We start from the raw sequence: 15,512 nt of genomic DNA, 5'->3' as shown, positions 1-15,512 counted from the left end.
AAGATTTAGTTTCTCTCTTAATATGGTTTCAAAATCCACTTCAATAAGGTGGCACAGAGCAACATCGTGCCACACACACACACACGCTCTCTGCTAGTTTCCTGGACCAGAGACAGTCACATCCAATCCGTAAAATTTTAAAAGAAGAATTTAATGTAAATTCAAAAGGAATTGTCCTTCACTCTATGAAGGACAAGAAAAAGACGTCCAGTTAAGAATAGAAGCAGATTTTGAACTGTTCTTCGCTGGGTAAAAATCTGGGTTATGTGTTCTCATCTGCAAACGGCACACACCTCAGCTTTCAGATGTGAAACTAATTTAATTGGATTTCCCAGTGATATGGCATACATACAGAGGGAATAAAAGAATGCACGGACATTTTGTTTAGCAGCTGATGCCTTCTTTGTTAAAAAACAAACAAAAAAACAAACATCAAATGAATTGGACACATCTTCCTTGGTTATTGTATTACATTGTAAATACATCATTTGCTACAGTTTTTAATATCTGACCATTTGGCTATAATAGGTCAGTCAGTTATGGCTGTCATGAACCCTGTGATCTGACATGGGAAAAATAATGTCAAAGTAATGATCCAATTCTACTTTTCCTGGTCCCCAGCATATGGTATAAGCATGTTACAGGGTACCCAAATGTCAATCCAAACTACTGCAGTGTGAAAAACCCTTTTCAAAAATGAGAATGAGATCATAGGGCAATCTAGTGTCCAATGATTTGCAGAATGAGGATTCGGTTACAGAGATTAAATTCCAAGCAATAACTTTATGTAAATAGCATTTAGATAAAATAAATGCTCGTTGTTTAGCTATGAGTCCATAATAATCTGAAGTTGGCTTTGAGGTAGATGAGCGTCTCCAAGTTCTTTGGTAAGATGCGTCCTCTCTCTGGCCACAGAGAGTGCTCAGCAGTCATGAATATGTTCTCCACTGCAGTGCCACAAGCAGGTATGGTAAAGGCTCTCTTGGCCACCTGCGCAAGCAGAGGAAAGTCAATAGCTTTACGTCTCCAGTAATGCAAGGCCTCCTCATCTGTAGGCTCCTCGCGCAGGTAGACCGCCAACTCTTGCTCTAGGCTCTTGGCCTGTGCAGTTGGTCTCTGCTTGATGAATGAGAAGAGCTTGCAGGGCCGAGAGATGGGGGAGACCGGCGATGGAACAAGATTGGGAGGGGTCTGGGATTGAGGATGAAGGTCTGTGTTTGGGTCTATTGTGTTTGAAGCTCTTGAATGTTTGGATAACTCCTCTATGAGAACCTGTCTGTGCCAATCAGGGGTGCTGCTCCACGTAAGCTTGAACTGGGGGTCAAGGGTGGTGGCAGTGATGTAGAGGGGGTCGTCCAGAATAGCAGCCAGCCGACTCTCCACAGCCTGACTGAGGCCGGCTAGGAGTGAGGGGCAGCGGGGCGTCGACGTCTCAGAGAGATGCTTTCGAAGGCCCAGAACACACGGCAACGCAAGGCTGATGGACACATGTCTGTCTGTCTGTAAATCTGTCTGTCTATCACCATGCACCATGTCCCAAGCCTCAGTGAAAGGCTCTAAAGTGTCAGTTAGCTCCCTCAGCAAAGCTTTCTCTGATGCACCCAGCGCCAGCTCCCCTGGACCACTCAACTCCTCCAGGAACTCCATGGAGTCTAGCAGTCGCCGAAGCACCTATGTTAAAAGTGAAACAATAAACAATAAAAATTACCATGTCGCCTTGACAAAAATCTTGAACTAAAACATAGCTGCAAGCAGATATTTGGACATTAGAAGTTTTAACTGATGTATTAGTCAATTTAACTACTTTTATGAAACTCCCATATCTAATCAACTGGTGATGGACAATATAGTCTATATTATATGCCTCTATTTTCACCATATGAGCTGAAGGACTCATTGTTCTTTCAGTCTATATGGCCGTGCTGTGAAAATAGTAAAATAGTGCCTTTAAACGCCAAACTGATGGAGGTACAGTGAAAGACTTCTTGCACACTTTAAGTGTAATATTACAAACCTTAAGCTGGGCAGTCCAGTCCCTTGCAGCAGGAAGGTTATTACCAGGTCCCCCCATGATGGACCCAGGACTATCAAACACCTGACTAAGTTTTTCAGGTGGCACAGCAGATGTAATGTAGGTGTAGAAACAAGCAGCCTTGGCCAGTGTGGAAGACAGTTGAGGACAGGAGCGTAACCCCTCTCTGATACATTGTTCAAGACAGCGAGAGAAACAGTCCACCCGAATACCACCCAGACCCTTCTCCCACAATTCCTCCCAGTCTCTTTCCTCTTCACAGTCGCCATGACCATACCTCACCCCTTCCTTCAAACTTTTACCATTATCATCCAGCCCTTCTTCATCATCTTCTTGCAGCCCGTTAGCTAGAGGAGGTGAGAGATAGAAACCAGGGAGACAACATGGCTTAACTGTTGTTGTTGCTGAGAAAGGTTCTGCCACAACACGATATGCTCTCCCTGATATTCCATGAGAGTGACACACTTCGTTAAAGTCTGAAAGAACACGATTCCCAGAGCTGCCTCCAGTCAGGGGCAGACATGCCAAGAGAGCTGAATGCATCTGCCAATCTGATGTAAGAAAATGGCAGGTTACACCGAGGTACCTACAGAGAGAGAGGGGGGGGGGAGACTAATTTGTGAGGGAATCAAACCAAATGTGAATCCTGCTGTTTATAATTCATTTTCATCTCGTTACCCCGAGGTGGCTCCAGTGAAGCCCTTCCAGAGGTCCAGGCTAAGAGTGAGGGAGTGCGCTGAGGCCAGAGACTGGCGGGTGGCTAGTTGGGCCTGGTATGCATATGCTGGAAGAAGCTGGCTCTGGATGTAATGCTGGGCCTCGGGAGTGTAACGTGGCTCCAGGAGCTGAAGCAGCTCTCTGAAGCCTTGATTTTCCACAATGGACACTGGCTGCAGATCACGTACAATCATCTTAGCAATGGCCTCAGAGATCAGAACCTTTGGAGGCAAAAAAGAAAAAAAAAACAAACACATGGATTACTGTTATTTGATATCATAAGCTCATTTAGATAGTGTCTTTGCATCTCAAGAGGTGATGGTCATAACACACCTGACGTGGGTCATGTCTATCAAATTTGGTCACCCCTCCTCCAGAGCCTCCTCCGACTCCTCCCTCAAGAGTTGAAATTCCTCCAACACACCCTCCTCCCCCTGCTCCCACTCCAGTACTAATGGGGACGGTGTAGCGGGTATTCCCTCCGTTGGTGGGGAAAGTATGCAGGGAAGCAGATACATAACCCTCTCTCTTCATATCCTTTCTTTTCACAAAGTCATCATACATAGCCTGGTGCTTCCGCTGAATGGAGAGAGAAAGACATTGTGGAGAGCAACAATGTTACAGGTTGACGAGTCAACTAGTCCACTATTTGTTTGCTCTTCATCATAGTGTATCATATTCATTTTTGTGAAAGAGGAAAAGAAGAGACATACTGAGAACATGGGCATACAGCCTACTCTGTACTTCACATAGAAAGATGCTGCAGGGCTGGCTGTTTGAGAATAAATTGATGCTGTCTCCCTCCCTGACATGTTAACATACACAAGATTTTATTCTGAAATTATTACCTTGAGATGCGTTACAAAGTTGGACGTGACACTCCGCTTGGCTTGGATTCTGGTGCCACATGCCTTGCAATTGGATTCGATTTTACCATTTTCCCCTTCAAACACAATATTGAAGTAATCCAGTATAGATACCTTCGGAGCGGACGCCATTTGAGCTCACAGTCACTCTGCTCCCAAGTAAAAATCAACTTACAATCAAGGACGATCGGCGTCTGTGATGGCAATATCACCTCGCCTCCGATCATGGGGGCAGGCCGGCGTGTTTACTTCCCCAATCCTTAATCACACATCAAACAAATGTTGCTGCTAGTTACGTAGACCAAAGAAAATCTATCTCCAAGGGTGAGAGGGTTGCACATCCGAAACCGGCCAAACTCAGGTTGCACAGGCAGCTGCGGGTGTCTAAAACATCAATATTATTATTACGAGGAAACATCCGTTGTTGATCCGCGAGTGACGGGAGACAGAGCGTTGTTTCATGTAGGCACACAGACAGGGTTGTGATTGGATCAGGAAGTAACCACAATAACGGGAGTTTCGACAGTTCCCGGTAGTGTTCGGCTGTCGCCGCTCACGCTGCTTGGACGTGATGCCGGTGAAGCTCGGTCAGACGCTTTTTACTGTTGTCATTTAAGAGGAGGCTCTTCTCTTCTCCTTTATTAGGCTACTCACAATAAGGATTGGCATTGAAACTTTCTATCAAAATAAACATTGTTCCCCATGATTATTTATTTGTTCATGAATTTGTTTCATCATGTTAGATTGCTTTCGTGAAAGAAAATAGGATAGCCTCAGGAATAACATTTGGTGACCCTCTCTTAGGCCACCTTTATGAAGATCAAAAAAGTTTTGAGTTATAGAATAACTTCCTATTTGTATAAGGTGGTCAAATTTATCAACAGCTAAAGTAAGAGTAACAGGGGGAAAAAGTAGCATTTCTACTTTAAACAAAGAAAACATGAATCTGTCATAATGTATGCTTTATTTATGTTCAAGGGTTACAGAGGATTGGCAGTAGTTGTAAATTAATCAAAAGGAGCTGCAGTAGGACAACCTAGCTTTATAATAAAATACTGTTCATACACTACATTATCTTTTGTTTTTAAAGTATACAGTCATGAACTAAAATATATAAACCATATATTCCCCAAAATTACCACATGGTGATTTTAACTTGTTTTGTATTCATAAATTATTGTTTATGCATTATAGTCCATTGAGCCTGAGTTCATTAAGAGAGAAAGCAATCTAAAACACCATTTCAAACAGGAGTTCAGACTGCTAAATCTGTAATCGTCCCTTATAAATTGGACCTGCTGCATCACTGCTGTGAAGCAAACCCTGCCAAAATCAACAGCCTCCACATGGGCAAACATATATATAAAAAGAAATTGTAACTGAATTAATTACCGTACTTTAATTTCTCAACAGGAGTAACTGAATTCCACATCTGAATCTCATTTATTAGAAGTCGATCAAATCAAATACATTTTCTACCAACACGTACTGTATTTCTGCTCATACTCTCAGACCATCTCCTGCTCTGATTCCAAAGTCTTCAGTCTTCATTCTTGTCTGATTGGGCAGTTGAGGTTCTTTGTTGAAGTATGATTTTCTCTTTCCTGCTGTGCTTCAGCTCCTGCCTGGTGTTCAACACTGCAGTCTGAAGGGTAGCGATCTCAGCTGATAGCTCTATCACTGTAAAATGACAGGACAAAATGAGAGGGTAAAGGATGAGGATGATGATTTACCAGTAGCACTTCAACAACTGACAGATGTTTACCCCTTGCACACGTGCATTGTCACTGATCAACTAAAATTACTTTTGAAGCAGCTTCGTATCATATATGAGTTTTTGTACAAGTACTTGTCTCAATTGCTTGTGATGTGCATTGAGTCTAATGGTTTATATGTCCCAATGTTCTCCAATTTGGACCCCGTCTTAAATGACAAAATTTTTAGCAGCAGGGCAATAAACTACTGTATTTATTCACCCTTCATATCAGGAAAAATAAATAAATGCAATATTAACAGTAAAGGAATCTTGACAGTTGTTTTGGCACTGCACCTAACACCAAAGAAAATCAAATTATGTCCTATTCTTGGTTATATTCTTAAATAATGTATGTTGAATGTTGCTTATTCAGTTGCTTTAAATGAAAACAGTGCATAGACTCCTTTGGAAATGTAACTATATACCTTGCTTGAATGATGACTGTGCTTGTTTTAGAGACTGTGGCACTAGAATCCCGAACCATCTCAGTGGATCTGGCTGAGGACTTCGATCACTTCTGCTGACTGAAGTTATCTCCGGTGATTTCTTGTTACTTGTTTCTTCACATTCCACTTTGCCCTTAGTATCTTTTTTTGGCTTAACTCTTCTCCTGACACCTATGAAACCACATTGTTAAAAAAGCAAAACGTATCGATTGATGTACAATCCATTTATATCTCGACTGCAGTAGACTCACCTTCTTCATGAGGTCCAATATCCTCTATCGACATTTCATCTTTTTCAGGCTCATTAAGACACATTTGCTGAACCTTTTCTGTACAGAAATCCACTTCACCATTGTCCCGTGTTCTGTTGCACATACATACACATGATATCATGTTAAATTCAGTTGTTAAAATTTGAATGGACAATAATTTTTCCTAGAAATGTCAAAAGCCTAGTTCCCTCACCTTGCATGGACACAGACTAGGGGCTCTATTTCACTTGCAAACTGAAGGGCAGAGACTTGTTTGTTTCCCATGGAGTATCGAGCCTTGGAGATGGAAAACCATCCCTGTTGGGAAGAAGAATACTCATAAATATTAAGTATATAAAAAAAGAATCAATGTGCATACATGCACATTCATTTTAGCAGAATTGCTTTTGGGTGTTAATAGGGTGACATCCTGTTGGGAAAACCCTTAATTCAATTAGCCCTTAAAAAGAGTACTTAAGGGTTAAACGTCACATTTACTCATTTTAATTAATAGTTAAATATTGATCATCACAGTTTAGCAGAAACCAAGCAGAAAGTAATTTATCTGCTAAACACACGATAGGAACTCCTAAGATAGGAGACACACTACCTGCTCGATGAGAGAGTTCAGGGTTGCTCGTTTCTCCTCCAGTAACTCCAGCTGGTCCATGAAACGAAGAAGCTTTTCATCCAGAGAAAGAGATAATTCTTCAAATTCTGACAGGACCATGATGATTTAACTTTATAGTTGAATAAGTTACATCAACAGTATATGTGGTTTTCGATAATACAACTAATTCTCCGTAAATATTATAACAGACACAGTTTGGTTTAAGTAGCCTGCGTCAATCCGACAAAGAACGGCTGCTTCCGTGTTGCGGTCATGTGACCCATGATATCACGTGATTATTGTTATACGTCCATGGGTGCTTTTTCACGAATCACAGAAATCGAGTAGGCAGTACCATTGCCCTCTAAAAGCACTTGGCAGTACTATATCCTTTAATAAATGTGAACATTTTCTGCATGCGCAAAAATTAAATGAATTATTTATTTTTATGGATTGTGTCTGTGGCGATATAATGAAGACCCAGACAAAACAATTGTTCCCATACCGGGAGTCGAACCCGGGCCGCCTGGGTGAAAACCAGGAATCCTAACCGCTAGACCATATGGGACACGCACAGTACAACATGAAATTATATTATCATCTTTTATATATCACTAATTGATTTCTCGCTACTTAAAAGAAAGTCCAGTCTATTTAGAGCTACCAAATGCAACACATGCTATCTAACCTAAAGAAGACATTAACAGCTTTTCCACGAACTAGCCCTCGAAGGTAAATTATCTCCAGGGAACTTGGTTGAAATACTTCTGTCATTTTACAAAAAAAAAAAAGGAGAAAAAAAAAATAGAAAAACCAGACCAAGGATTAGACCACAACGGTGATTGACTTTTTCGGGGATTCTTCATAATGTGACGACTATTGCTACAATGCACGACTTCCAGTAGCTCGCCGTGATCGTATAGTGGTTAGTACTCTGCGTTGTGGCCGCAGCAACCCCGGTTCGAATCCGGGTCACGGCAGGGATAACGCCCTGACACGGCTAGGGGGTCTGTTTTTCTTCAGAGAGGTTGATAATTACGTCTGTTGTGCTTTCTTAGAAAACATTTCTGTAACAAATGAACGCATCTCAGTTTATCCCATTGTTGCATTAACCCACGGGTCTTTTGGTTGTGTTGCTTACTAATTTAGGGTTCTCCAAATACTGACTTGTGCTTCACTTGATAATACTGTACAGCAGTTCCTCAACGTCAGAGTCCAAATATATGAGTCAGAAACTCACCAGCTTCAACCAGCTGAAAATACTCCATATCTGTGTCTCATGAAAGAGGGCTGCACTTTAGACTGAGACACATGTTTCAATGGTTTCAATTGGTGGTTATTAACGACAGACTTCATGATCCGAGGTGAAGGGCCAATTAACGAGCCGGTCTATCGGGAGTGCAGTGTGCTCTATGCATACTGTTGTCTGATTGGTCGTTGTGCCACTAGTAACCGCCTACTACATTACTGAGTTCCGTATTTGAGTCTGTCTGCGTTGATATTGTACCATATTGTACATAGTTAAACAGCCTTGGATTGTTTCCTCTGTTATATATTATTTGTGTACATGAGGTTAAAAGCAGCTGTACAGCATTTGTGAAGCATTAATGGTAAGAACAAAGACACGCAATTTTCGGTTTCTTTTTTTTTCTTTTACATTCATGCGTTAAAACTGACTTTTACTTATGTTGTAGGCTAAATAAAAAATGTTTTTTGTTGACACATTGTGAGTAGGCTACAGCCCAAGAATTCAACGTGGAAAGTACACTTTTATTCATTAAACTGACCTGGTGTATTTAATATCAAATAGGCTAGTTTAATTAATTTATTGAAATCCAAATGTAGATGTTTATAAATTGTGTTGACAATTAACCTTTTTATAAACAGGTGATGGATGCCACAATAGCAACTGGAGTTCCTCATCCCTACTGGCCCCGGGACCTTTTGATCCCCACCTATGTAGCCAATGACCGATCTATGTCAGAGATCCTGGTGTTCCTGTTTTCAGTTTCTGGGGTGTTTCTGCTTGTGACCTGGCTTATTACTGGGCAGAAGGGAGCCACTGGCAGGCTTAGTACCCCAAGGCGTCTGGCTGTATGCTGGTTTGCAGTTTGTGGTTTCATCCATGGGGTTATTGAAGGCTGGTTCTCTCTTTATTATGCTGCTATTCCAGGAGACCAGAGCTTCCTGTCACAGCTGTGTGAGTACACGAAAAAGAAAAAAAGACGTTTTAAACTGTGTAATTGGAAGCTTCTTTTTAATAGTTATGTTTTTGTCTACTTTTCTCTCACAGGGAAAGAGTACTCCAAAGGAGACAGTCGATATGTAATGTAAATAACCATTTTTAACAGAACTATGAGGAATTTCAGCATAATAAAGAATCAATTTGACTTATTGTATCTTTTACATGTATTTTTTATCTAGAGCGGATAATTTCACTGTGTGTATGGAGACGGTGACTGCATGGTTATGGGGCCCTTTCAGCTTTTGGGCTGTGTTTGCCTTCTTAAACAACAAGCCCTACAGATTTGTTCTGCAACTCATCATTTCACTGGGTAAGAGGAGCTTCACGTTGATCTCAGAATGGAATGTAGTGGTTGCTCACCATGTTTACATCATGGTACTAACTCAATAATCTGATTCCAGGTCAGCTGTATGGAGCCGTGCTTTACTTTTATACAGAGCACAGAGATGGTTATGCTCACAGCGAGTTGGGACACCCTATCTATTTCTGGTTCTACTTTGTGTTCATGAATATCCTGTGGATCTTCATACCGTTTGTGCTCATTGTGGATGCTTGGAGACAACTGTCAGCAGCCCAGAGCCACACCGACATCACAAAATCACAGAAATCGAAAAGGAACTGAAACGGAATGAATTGGGGCTTTACGCAAAATAAGTGACAACATAAACTCTGTGTTGTTGTAGAACAAGATACAGCAGTAAAAGACATTTGGTGGTTTGGAGTTGCCCATTTCCCAATCTTTCACTTGTTTTGTTTGTTTCATTTTGTGCGTTTGCATTTGAATACCCACTGCCAGCAAACAAAGATCCATTTCATGGTGCAGCATTTTTCTCTGTGCATATGACAATAAAAACCACAAATTTGTTCAGTCCTTGGGGAGCCTCAGATGACAAGAGGTTGTTTCTTAATACTATGTTTTTGTTTTCCATGAATAAACAAGCAAAATCAGAACAGCACTACTCATTTTACTCTGCATTCACTGAGTGCTTCATATTTGCTGGATAACGTGTGTCCTTCTAAGATTATAACTCACACGGCTAGGGTTCTACTCCCTGTAGGGAAGTTTTTTATTGGTCTTTATTTAAAAAAAATTTTTAAAATACATTCTCTACAGACCCATACAATAAAAAATACATTATTCTTCGCATATTTTGAAAAATCATAAAGCTCTTATAACTGCTATTATTTCCTCAACAATAAACATGCACTGTTTGTTTTTTGTATGCGGCAGAATCAGAATTATATAATGAACAATTAAATTAAAAAAGCTCGGATCTAGATTTGTGTAGTGCCCTGACAAACTTTTAGTGCTGTAAACAAGCCCGTCTCATCTGATATCAAATTCAACTTCTTTCACACAGAACTCTTATTTGAAATAGGCCTACACATTTAAAATATTCTTATAAAAGCCAACTATAAGACTTTCAACTTCAAGTAATTAATGCAGGCTAGAATCAGTTAAGGTTTCTGCTAAGTGTTGCTAATATGCAGATATTGATGGGCTGTATTCAATAAAGGCTAAAGAAAACACCGATCCAAAAGAAGGACTCAAGGGGTTGAACTCGGCTGGCTAAATCCCTGATAGTTAACTTTTGAGTTCGTACATTGCGGTCAGAATACAAAAACAGAGAACTGAAGCTCTAAAGGTCCCTGATAGCAGGTTTGGGCATTTTCTCGCAAGACGGCTGTAAGGCAGCAGGAGCATTCGAGTGAAACTACAAGTTTGCCATTACCTGCTAAATGCTGACACCTTGTGGCCAACCAACTGAACTTCATCACTAATTGTTTTTGACCAAGCTTTTGTTTTATGCACTTAATTTAACAACTTCTATGAGTTGATTACTTACCAAACCCAAAAAGTTTGGACATGATTATTTTATTTCTAAGTTACATTTCAATAACTCACACAAAGCATCAAGTTCACATATTTACAGCTTTATGGTGACAATAGAAGCACTTTCAGATGAAAGCATTGCACAACATTGATAGTATTCAATTCTTAGCTGAACATTTTGCTGAGTCTGAGTCCCAACTGTGTGTTTGTCTCCTTCTCTTTATTTGCTATGTTTTTTAGTGCCTTCAAAGCAGCAGAAGATTCTGGCTGGAGCTCCAGCAGTTTCCTAAATGCCTGCTTGGCCTCCTCCAGCTCGTTCACCATCTGGCAGGCTTGGCCCAGTCGGTACCAGGATTTAGCACCACCTGGTTCCAGCTGAGTGGCTTTGGCTGCACTGGCCTTAGCACATTCTGGTTGATTCAATTTGAGCTGGCACAGGGACAGGTTTGAATGTAGCTCTGCTTTGGTGGTTTTGAACTCGTTCTCTGAGGGAACGCACTGTGATTTATCCACAGAGTCCGTGTGCTCCTCTGCATCTTGCTGTTGTCCTTTTTTCTCTGCTTCTCGAATGTGTCCATAGAGAGTGATGAGAAGCTTGAGGGCCCGACTGTAGCTATCTGCTGCACCCCACACATCCCCAAGCCTGAATCTCACTCCACCCCTCTCTTTGTGTGACTTCACCCACTCCCACTTATCACCAGGAGACATCTCCCAGGATTCCTTGCCATGTGTGAAAGCTCCGAGTTCAACTGTAGCATATATAGATGTGTTTTCATCATCTGGTCCATTTTCCACTGGAGATATCAGTATCTGGAAAATAAAGCAGACTGATAAGGTTGGTTCTTTTTTCTCTTGTCGTTCAACACAACATGTTCTCTTCATGTCTGATGATATGGTAAGTTCATTTTATGATTTAATTCAGTAGATAGCTTACATTTTGCTCCATTAAATATTTTTATCTCAACTTTGAGACTGAACTGAAACAAACATTACTGTCATCAAAAGTTGATACACAAATCGGCCAAGTCCTCCTACCTCACATTTCTCTCCCGCTCTCATTCCCGCCACACATGTTTCTGTGATGTCACACTGACCCTCTCCAAGCCTCAGCGTTATCCAGTCACCCAGTGGGACCTGCAACACCGAGTCCTGAGACCTTGGCAAGGCTGTGGCTTCTGCATCCGTAGCTTCTGTGAGCGACTGGTCAGGTTTCTTTCCCCCATTTTCTGACACTTCACTGTTTGCTTCATCCATGTCAGCTTTAAGCCGTACTCGGGCTTGACAGAGTGAACCCAACCGTGGAAGGTAACTGGATGCTTGAAAAAAAAAGAGCATTCTTCTCAACGAGACTAAAATATATTTAATGCAGCTCTGTTACAAAACATGAACTTAGAACCATTTATAAGGAGTGTGGGTAACAGAAAATGTTCATACTTGCATGATCTTTAGAAGGAGAAACGATCTCTTGACTCCTCCTGCCATTTCGCTTTTGTTGGACTCTCCAGAGGCCTCTGGGACACACTGACACCCAGGAGGTGACATCCTCATCATGTTCATTACGATCCCTGCCATGTGGTATCTCTGAAGGGTAACCAGGCTCCATACCTAAGTCCAAAAGTTATTCAGACTTAAAGAGAAGATCATACCCTCTCCACACACACCACAATATAATACACAATATATGTGTATTGTGGAAGTATTCATTAACATTGTGCCTTAACAACGAAGTCATGGTAAAAAACAGAAAAAAGAAAAGTGAAACTGTGACCTGCAGACATGATCAGTTTAGTACTTCAAAAAGAAGTAACACTTTTAAAATGAAACCTGAATAACAACTGTATTTGTCCAACATAAACACTATTTAAATCAGCATTCACGCTGCAACAAAATCAACAAAGTCCATGACTATTTATATTCTCTTACATCATTTTAGCAACATGTGTGGGCTAGTAGGTTTCGGTGAAGAGTCAAAAAAAACCCCAAAAAAACAACAACTTGGAGAATAACAAAAGTCCTTACAATCTGCATTCTTTGAGTGCTTCATATTTTGCTTAACATTCATTTTTGTCTTTCTAAGTACAATAATTTCTCACGACAGGAAAGCCTACATGCGAAAAAGTATCAGTATGTAGCATGTAAACACGGTCGACAACATTCAAAGTGTCTATCTTTCAGCAGGTAATGTTAGCATAAATAACACATGAAAAGCTGGACGAGAAGAGACAAACATTCAGATGTTTAAGGTGTCATGAGATTTGCTAGCTATGAGTGAATACAAGTCATGCAGTTATGTCATTTCTATGCAAACACTCAGCCTCATGTTTAAAATGTATTTATTATTAAGACAAAGAAATGCACATACAGTAGCAGATCGTTTGAACTTAGCCTCGCTTATATTTCACATAACGTTAACCTAAAGTTGACAACAGACCTGCATTTTACCATAAAAGCTTCTTAATATGAGCTACACGTCATACAGTAGACGAACGTTATTTTCATGCATATAACTTACCTTTTACAAAAGTGTGACATTAAGAAGGAGCCTCCACTTGGTCGCTGATATGTTAACTCAGAATGAGCACAAGCGAAGCATACCTTGTTTATCTTCTTCAGGTTTTATCTCATGTCGGGTCGCAACCGTGACTTGCATACCGCCATCTACTGTACCGGAGTGTGTAGCGCACTAATAAGACTTTTTAATTATTATTTTTTAATTTATTAATTTCATACTTTCTTTCATATGGTCGAACTAACAATCTTTTACCGACCCAAATAATAACAAAACACTTAATTTAGTTTCAATATTAAGAGTAAAATCAGAATCATATGAGAGATTTACACATTTGCATCCCATGCAAGAGAATATTTCTCCTCAGTAAAAATGAACACAGATTGAGTTATTATGATTGTACTGTTTAATATTTCTCAGTGATATTTGTTCCAAAGATTGACTTGTCACAGTAGACAGTCTATAATACAGAAATTAAAAAAAAAAGGAGAAAAGATTAAGTTTAAATATCGTCAGTGGTATTAGTTGGTTAAGAAGGGTGTTTCTACTTGAGGCAGACTGCAAAAGCCCTGATGTCACTTAAGAAACCTTGTTAACACATACAAAAAGCTCCTGAGGTTTTTTGGGTTGAGCTGGATGTGTGAACACAGTCAGCTATATTTGGGGATCAGGGAGATGGTCCTCTTATGACATAAATGAGTAGCACTAATTGGATGGATGGATGGATTTACAGATGAGTTGTGAATAAAACTACACAATCCTTTACTTCCACAATGGTATCGCAATGATGAAAGAGAAGGTATTGTGGAAGAGGAAGGAGAAGGAGAAGAAAATGCGTCAGGAGGAAAAGAGACAAAGCATCAACAGAAACTGGGAGAAGGAATGGTTTATCACATCTGGCAGTAACGTTTTGTAAAAGTAATTTAAAAAATGAAGCTAATGCAGGAGAATTGTTTTTAATAGCCAGCAGGGGGAGCTGTTTTAAAGCAGATGGGGAAATGGCCTTCAAAAGAGCATGATACTAAGTTTTTGAAAGTCTGGTCACATTCTGTGCATCACAATGGTAAACCTTAGTTTAGCCCAGGTTTCTGCGTAAAACTATAGCTACTTCCAAGACAACAACTTATCTTTAGCCCACAATACTAAAGAAAAACAAAGCTAAGGCCCCACGTCTGTAATTCATATGAAGGTACATTTTGACAAACACACGATGGGAGCCCATTAATTAACCTTAGTATGGGAACAAAGATAGGCAACTGTCTCAAAAGTTAAATATGTTCCTAACTTTTTAAAGTTTTCAGGTCAAACAATAATGATTATTAACAACAACAACTTTCAAAGTGAACATGCAGCATGCGATGTGTTAAACAGAGTGGTGAATGCAACACAGCTGAAGTTGGAGACAAACTTGCAGACCTCCTGCTGCATCTATGAGAGCATCCACCATTGTCATGACAATGAATGCTATTATGATGATGATATAAAACAGAAGAAAAAAAAAATCCAATGCATGGACTATATTTTGGCGATTGGTTATTTTTCTTCCACAACTTCGTTTGTCCATTTGAAGCTTTTTTGGTGTACTTATTTCTAACATTACATGGGATACATTAAACCTTCTCTGGTCTACTAATAAGGGAAAACTTTTTATAAACTTATAACTGAGTATGTGAGGGCAGAAAGTATGTATTAAAACATTAAATCATTGATTAAGAAGTAGGAGAAGAAGAAAAGTTCAACAAAGAAGAAGACAATTACTGAAAATAAAAACATATGTAGAAAACTTGAAGAAGTGGCGAAATAAAAAAAATACACTCGTTTGGTTGTTTTTTCAGCAACAGAGAATAGTATTCAAAACCTCGGTGAGGGCATTAAATATAATAAATATCTAATAAAAGGAGTGCTCAGGATCTCAGAAGTAAAAAAAAAAACCCAAAACACAGCAACTGTATTTTACATAGTAACATCTGGAATATTCTTGTTATAAAAAAATAAAATGCAACAAACGCTGTATGAAAAAGCTCTTCACCAATATTTGAATAATTAATGAAAGATGTGTTTTGTGCATTATGATGACACCTAGTGGTCACTTTAGAAAGTGCAGCTATGTTGATTTTACAGCTTTTCTCAGTCGCTTTGGTACATTTCTCAGATCAGAATTGAAATTGTTCGATATTCACATCATTGTGTAATTCGTGCACATCAAAAAAGCAGTTTCTCATTTCTTTGAACTTTGTTTTCTACAT

General features: G+C 39.8%; 4 protein-coding genes across 10 annotated transcripts; 1 reads left to right on the top strand and 3 right to left on the bottom strand.

Moving 5' to 3' along the window:
• Positions 1-166: 166 nt before the first annotated feature.
• Positions 167-4,155, bottom strand: LOC306834432 (zinc finger BED domain-containing protein 4). Of its 3 annotated transcripts, XM_079360328.1 has the most exons (7): positions 3,977-4,155; positions 3,791-3,874; positions 3,598-3,692; positions 3,083-3,328; positions 2,711-2,970; positions 2,015-2,618; positions 167-1,671 (listed from the first exon to the last, which is right to left on the bottom strand). In XM_079360328.1, exons 2-7 carry the CDS (start codon positions 3,840-3,842, stop codon positions 823-825), a joined length of 2,106 nt encoding a protein of 701 aa, XP_079216454.1. In that variant the 5' UTR covers positions 3,843-3,874; positions 3,977-4,155; the 3' UTR covers positions 167-822. The 3 variants fall into 3 exon arrangements, with proteins under 3 accessions (XP_079216454.1, XP_079216453.1, XP_079216452.1); XM_079360327.1 differs by having other exon boundaries at positions 3,791-4,155; XM_079360326.1 differs by having other exon boundaries at positions 3,598-4,155.
• A 405-nt stretch (positions 4,156-4,560) lies between these two features.
• Positions 4,561-8,002, bottom strand: vma22 (vacuolar ATPase assembly factor VMA22). 4 transcript variants are annotated; one of them, XM_079358877.1, is made up of 6 exons: positions 7,919-8,002; positions 6,679-6,750; positions 6,283-6,386; positions 6,069-6,181; positions 5,797-5,988; positions 4,561-5,295 (listed from the first exon to the last, which is right to left on the bottom strand). In XM_079358877.1, the coding sequence occupies exons 2-6, from the start codon at positions 6,736-6,738 to the stop codon at positions 5,156-5,158; spliced, it is 609 nt and encodes a 202-aa protein (XP_079215003.1). In that variant the 5' UTR covers positions 6,739-6,750; positions 7,919-8,002; the 3' UTR covers positions 4,561-5,155. The 4 variants fall into 4 exon arrangements, with proteins under 4 accessions (XP_079215003.1, XP_079215001.1, XP_079215004.1 ...); XM_079358875.1 differs by lacking the exon at positions 7,919-8,002 and adding an exon at positions 7,399-7,467; XM_079358878.1 differs by lacking the exon at positions 7,919-8,002 and adding an exon at positions 7,367-7,385.
• On the top strand, positions 7,328-9,808 carry ebp (EBP cholestenol delta-isomerase). Of its 2 annotated transcripts, none has more exons than XM_079358874.1 (5): positions 7,328-7,410; positions 8,566-8,878; positions 8,972-9,008; positions 9,103-9,233; positions 9,325-9,808. In XM_079358874.1, exons 2-5 carry the CDS (start codon positions 8,569-8,571, stop codon positions 9,543-9,545), a joined length of 699 nt encoding a protein of 232 aa, XP_079215000.1. In that variant the 5' UTR covers positions 7,328-7,410; positions 8,566-8,568; the 3' UTR covers positions 9,546-9,808. The 2 variants fall into 2 exon arrangements, with proteins under 2 accessions (XP_079215000.1, XP_079214999.1); XM_079358873.1 differs by lacking the exon at positions 7,328-7,410 and adding an exon at positions 8,161-8,288.
• A 1,034-nt stretch (positions 9,809-10,842) lies between these two features.
• fkbpl (FKBP prolyl isomerase like) lies at positions 10,843-13,387 on the bottom strand. The gene is made up of 4 exons (XM_079360116.1): positions 13,270-13,387; positions 12,192-12,362; positions 11,793-12,073; positions 10,843-11,567 (listed from the first exon to the last, which is right to left on the bottom strand). The coding sequence occupies exons 2-4, from the start codon at positions 12,358-12,360 to the stop codon at positions 10,923-10,925; spliced, it is 1,095 nt and encodes a 364-aa protein (XP_079216242.1). The 5' UTR covers positions 12,361-12,362; positions 13,270-13,387; the 3' UTR covers positions 10,843-10,922.
• Positions 13,388-15,512: the final 2,125 nt, after the last annotated feature.

Source organism: Symphodus melops, assembly GCF_947650265.1.
Source record: "Symphodus melops genome assembly, chromosome: 13".
Taxonomy (NCBI): domain Eukaryota; kingdom Metazoa; phylum Chordata; class Actinopteri; order Labriformes; family Labridae; genus Symphodus; species Symphodus melops.
This window is presented reverse-complemented; position numbering and strand designations above follow the sequence as displayed.